Genomic DNA, 5,679 nt, shown 5'->3' on the forward strand with positions numbered 1-5,679 from the left:
ACTTCATTACATTTGCTCACTCACCCCCCAAAAGTATCACTTGGGAACACCCAGTGGCTTCCTGAGCTTACGGCCCGGTCTTAGTAAAAGGAATTCGGGGCATGTGGATGGAGAAGGAGGAAAAGGTAAGGCTGGGAAATTGAACCAAGAAAACTGATTTTCCAGAACTCTGGGTTAAGAATCAGAAAACTTTAGTTCCAAAACCATCTTTGGCACTTACCGGCCATGCATGACAGTGAGTGAGTTACTGAGCCCCTTTGGGCTTCAGTGTCAGGTATTCCATGGGAATTCACTTCGCATTGATCCCCTGAGTCTCTGTTGTTGGCCCGGACCCTGGGAAGGAAGTGGCCACTCAGGTGGATGAGACGGGCCTGGGCGTCGGGTCTGCTGAGAGGCAGCTGGATGCTCCTGCTCTCAGGGTCACTGGGATAAGTGCCAGGACCAGCTCCTCACCCCGGCCCTTTCCTGCCCACATGGCGGGTGGGAGGGGCAGGTGGGAGAAGGTTCTAGAATGCCAGATCTCCGCACAGGTGGAGACTGTCACAGTCATCACGTAGGTCAGCCTGGAAATCAGAGGCCAGGAGAGAGATGAGGAGCTAAGCTAATGTGGCTTGGTCGTTATTATTTAAATCCCAAGTGTTGGAGGGGTTTGAAGTATATTTTAGTCCAATGTTGAACTTCTACAAGCCAGGAAATGACCTCAGGTGATGTTTTAAGTCTGCTTTCATCCTGGCTGCAGGTGACTGAGTTCGTGCAGTCTCTGCTGGGCGGTGAAGAGCATGCAAAGTGCTTCAAGAAAGAGGTAGGAAATGTCCAAGTCTATGTCTGTTTTATGCTTCTAGACCCAGAGGGGCCTTGTTTCCATTTCCTCCCGTAGAAATGAGAGCAGTTTGGGAGGCTGGAGAGGGGGCCCCGGCGGGAAAGAGCCCGCAGCAACCCGCCCGCAGGCAGCCTGTCTGGTTTGGGGTGTTTGCTGTGGTGCCTGGCTCACAGCCTGCGGAGCCAGTGGACCACTCGAGCATGGAGTTGGTACTCACAGCGTCCAGAAGCCTCTGCACTGTGGCTCTAGGCTACATGGAGCAGGGAGGGGTCCCACATGTGCCTGCCCCCGGAGGGAGGGGTTTGTCTGCTCTAGAGTGAAAGTGACCGTCCTGTGTGTCTGGTGCTTGGGCTGCTCAGGAGGGATGCAGAGAAGCCACGAAATCCTTCCGTGCAGGGGGGTGGGGGAGTTCTCTTCCCTCTTCCTCTCAGTGGTAACATACCAACTGCTTACCAATTGTCCTGGAATTGCTATCCATAGCTCCAGGGACCCCAGAAGAGACAGCCAGCTGCAGAGCAGTAATGCAAGTAGCAATGATAGCTATTGTGCATCAGGGGCTTGCCTGTGCCTGGCCCTGAGCCATCCCTGTGCAGTTGTCCTCCTGGGTCCTCACAGCTCTACAGCACAGCTCACCAGTGCAGAACCTCAAGCATGGGGAGGAAAGCAGTCAGGGTGCAGCCCATATGCACCCGGTTCCGGAGCTTCCATCATTGCTCTAGAACTCTCCAAGAACTCTGTTCCTGGGGACTCTGGGGTGCAACATAAACTCTTCCTCTCCAGGTGTCAGGGCCTCCTGGCTCAGGAGCAGCACTCTGAGTTTGGGATCCTGGACCCCTCAGAGCCCGGCGAGCCCTGCATTTTCAGGGAACTCAGCATCAGGGCCACTTGAGTCTCAGTCTGAGCAGCTGCCAGTGGAAACCCTGGTTCTGCCTAAGCCCAGCACAGCTTGGGCGTAGGTGGCCCAGCCTCACACATACGGGCCACTCTGCATTGAGCAACACCCAAGGCCCACCATGTCCACAAGTCTGCAGGTCAGGTCTCTTGGGCTTGGCACTTTGACCAGCAGTGTCATCGGGGGCACATCACTTACCCCCTCTGTGAACACAGGGTTCTGAAGGGGCCCTTTAAGGATTAGGACTAGTATGTTTACAGCACCTAGCCTAGCTCTTTCTCCAGAGTTGGGGCTTAATAAAGGGCAGTAATTAGACCAGCAGGTCTCCTCTGGAGGCCAAGGAGCCCTGCCCGGAAGCCCAGCATACTCCCTGGAAGCTGTGTGACCTCGGGTAAGTCATTAGGCTCATTAACTAGCTTTTCTCACCCACCTTCTGGGGTTGTCAGAAGATCAAGCATGTAGAAGAGATTAGGATATCGCTCCATAAACCTTAGCTGTTATTATCATCACCATCACCATCATTACCTGATTCTTAGGACAAGTGACTATCTGGCCAGTAGCTGTTGCCGGGAATGCTGGAGCCCAGCCCAGCTTAGGGCATGGAAGCGGGCTTCTCTCCCTTTCTACCCTGTGGGAAAGGTGCTCCATTCTCCAAGCGGACAGTTCATCAGGCAACATATCATCACACACAGGAAGCTTTTCAAAACTCTTAGAACTTTAACCCCTCACCAGGGATCCCTGGGCGATCCCGCCTTCCTCCATGAGACATTCATACCTAGGGTTCCTATCATTAATTTAAAAGGGTTGGAACCACACAGCTGGGTTCATGGGAAGGTGTTACCATAGAAAACCGTTTCAGTCTGTCCTTTTGTTTCTGGACCCAGGACTCATTCTGAGAGCCTGTGTAACTGGGTTATCTGGGTGTGGGCCACCCACTGCCTCCAGAGGCCAGCCTCTGAGGCCACACTGGGCCTCTGGGAGCTGAGGGAAGACAGCCTGCACGGAGGCCACTTGCCGTCACGTGAATTTCAGGAAGGCTATGACATCTCAGACCACAGCATGCTTTAAAGCTAATGAATAGAACATTTATATGTATTTCTGCTTATTATAGCATTTATCATTGAAAAAATTAAAATACAGAATAGTTAAAAGGAGAAAATAACCAAACCACTATTTCACCAGCCAAAGGTAACTTCCCTTAACATTTGGTACAAAGATTTTAAATAGTTTAACTTCGGATATGTATACGTGGCGGTCATGCACTTTTAATCTAACAAATGAAACAGATCTTTCTGTATCCTTGTATTGTGTTTTGTGCTTAATAGTTCATGAAAAATTTCCCAAATCATTAAGTGTTTCTTTGAGACATGAATTTTGGTAACAGCCCTAGTACTGCATCCTAGATGAGACCAGGATTTATCTACTTCTATTTTTGAGATGCTGGGTTGTTTTCAATAATTCACTATTATAAATAACACGGGAGTACAGGCACTGCCCATTGTTCTCTCAGGGAATATTCCTGGAGTTTTATGTGGCGGATGTAAGTGGGTTATTTTTAAGGCTCTTGATACAAATTCAGGCCAAGATATTTTATATGTAACAATAGAAGTTTAGCCCGGGAGCAGTTAGTGTGTATTGAATTCATATTGAGCAGAGTGAACACCTTTTAAATTGGACTTCGCTTCAGAGTCCTGAGCGATGGATGGGACTAGGGTTGTGAGGGCTGCCATCCCCCTCCGCAGGCTCTGAGCTTTTCAGGGAGGCCCCAGGGTCAGCCCGAGCAGCTCAGCACCCGGAGAATCCAGGGGGTGTGGGCTTTCCTTTTCATTTCTGTTTATGTACCTACATGCAGCAGATCGACGGCAAAGCCTTCCTGCTCCTGACGCAGACGGACATCGTCAAGGTGATGAAGATCAAGCTGGGCCCGGCGCTGAAGATTTACCATTCTGTCCTCATGTTCAGGAATTCCCAGGACCTCACTGAAGAAGGTGCTGTCTCAGGCCCAGAAGTCAGGGGCTAAACGCACCACCTGAGCTGCCGCCGCACTGTGACCTGGATCTCTCAGCAATAAAGTCGGCCCACACTGATTTGATTTTAATGTCCCCACGGTCATATCCATATTTAATCTGGACCTTTTCAATGGCTGCAGCTTATACGTGTAGAGGGTTTTGATGACTGGCCAGTGTGGTGACACAGAGGCCCAGGTCTGTGAATGTCTTTACCTTCAGCAGGTCCTTTCAGCTCTGATGTGTTGCCCCAAACAGACCAAAGAAACCCACACATACACCTTTATTCATCTCCCTTGCCATTAAAGAAGCCATTTCCCATTTTGAAAGCATAAAATTCTCAAATGGTAAAATGTCAGAAAGATGGAACTCATAAATACATTGTTGGTGTTTTCACCAGGACGTCTGAGCTTGGCGCGGGCTTGCCATCTGGGTGCAGTGAGTCTGAGAGACAGAGGCTGGTGCTTTAAACAGATTTCATGAGATTTTTGTGTGCTTTACTCAGGAATGTGTGTCTTTAAAAAATAATAATAAGCACATGTTTTCATGATTTGTTAATTCTTTTTGTTCCATTAATTGTTTCTTGGTTGGGCTCCAAGGAGTAGCATGAAAGCAGCCCCAGCATTTAGCAGGAGCTGGGGAGGCCCTCCTGCGGATCCCTCACCAGCAGTGCCCTACAGGCTGTCTGTGGGGCCGCAGGGAGGCCTGTCATGACACCTGCATTAGCCAGTGGGCCAGACGCCTACCTGCACCGAAGTCCTCCCGGCTGCCACTCCGAGGGGCCTCACAAGAACGGGTTTGCACTGCAGTCTGTCTGGTGTGTGATAAGGAGTGTGGTACATGTGGGCCTTGTGTGCACCTTTATAGGGACAGGCCACTGAAAGGGAGGGGGAATCTCTAACAAGGGTGCTTGCTATCTGTTATTTGTTTGAACACTTCTGATTGATCAGACTTTACTTGTTTTGTGTAAGTGACTTTATCTGAGACTTAAGTTACCCACAGGGACCCAGTCCCACTGTTTTAAACACAGCACCTCTTTGCTGACACACACCTATAGTAAGAGCTGCAGGAGCTCTTGGGAGTGGAGTGCCACTGTTTTTCTTAGTGGGCAGAGGAGAGAAGTGGCTAGAAGAGACTCAGGCCTGACCATACCCATTTGCTTCATTTAGAGTCTTATGGTTTAAGAAAACGAATTCTGCTTGGAGAGTTTCTCCAATTGTAGGTCGCTGAAAAAATATTTTCTAAGAGGTGTTGCAAATACTACATTTCTTTAGATCCTTACTCAAATGGAATTTTAATAAGTTATTGGTTGATATAAGTTTTTGTTTCGGTGGACCTTTGTTTTGTTTTGTTCTGTACTCTGCTGTGTACAATTAAAATTCTTGCTTCTCCATGTTCAAATTTTAATATATTTTAAATGATAATAAACCGATAAAATGAAACATTCACCTCTCTGCCTGAATCTGTTGTTATAACCTGTTCCAGGCCACACCTGGAGGCTGCTGTCTTACAGCCTGCATGGATAAAGGTCTTGCCACATGGTTTAGCCAGCTAATGAGTCACCATTTTTGAGTACTTGGGGTATGTTTCCTTAGGGACGTAAATTTGGCTGTTAGTAACTTGAGAGTTTAATTTTATAATCTAAAAATTGCTCATTGTAGAGGTTCATGGATGACATGAGGTTTGGGCTTGTATATTTTATACCTGTCATTTCAACAGAAGGATCTAATACAGAACGGATAATATGGAGCCAAATTAAGGCTGAACTACTGTATTCCTAGAAGATAGTGTGATCAGATAGAAAGAGCTTGATCCACTTATCTACCTGCTCCCTGGACTTCCTCATTTTGTCACCCAATATCTCAACCTGGACATACTCAAAAGGTAACTCAGATGGCCCCACCCTAGTATTCCTCATGTAAGTGGACAATACCATCATCACAATAGCTGCTCAAGCCAGG

General features: G+C 48.3%; 1 protein-coding gene across 1 annotated transcript; it reads left to right on the forward strand.

Annotated features, from left to right (window-relative positions):
• The first annotated feature begins 422 nt into the window (after positions 1-422).
• On the forward strand, positions 423-5,097 carry LOC118662444 (lethal(3)malignant brain tumor-like protein 4). Its single transcript, XM_036320952.1, has 2 exons — positions 423-802; positions 3,565-5,097. Exons 1-2 carry the CDS (start codon positions 695-697, stop codon positions 3,730-3,732), a joined length of 276 nt encoding a protein of 91 aa, XP_036176845.1. The 5' UTR covers positions 423-694; the 3' UTR covers positions 3,733-5,097.
• The last annotated feature ends 582 nt before the right edge of the window (positions 5,098-5,679 follow it).

The sequence above is a fragment of the Myotis myotis genome, unplaced genomic scaffold, assembly GCF_014108235.1.
Source record: "Myotis myotis isolate mMyoMyo1 unplaced genomic scaffold, mMyoMyo1.p scaffold_m19_p_9, whole genome shotgun sequence".
NCBI lineage: Eukaryota > Metazoa > Chordata > Mammalia > Chiroptera > Vespertilionidae > Myotis > Myotis myotis.

Excerpts from the sequence above, each read along its gene's own strand:
- LOC118662444 (XM_036320952.1), top strand. The coding sequence starts at position 695 with ATGACCTCAGGTGATGTTTTAAGTCTGCTTTCATCCTGGCTGCAGGTG. Across the intron at positions 803-3,564 it reads CAAAGTGCTTCAAGAAAGAG|CAGATCGACGGCAAAGCCTT; the intron begins GTAGGAAATGTC and ends ACCTACATGCAG.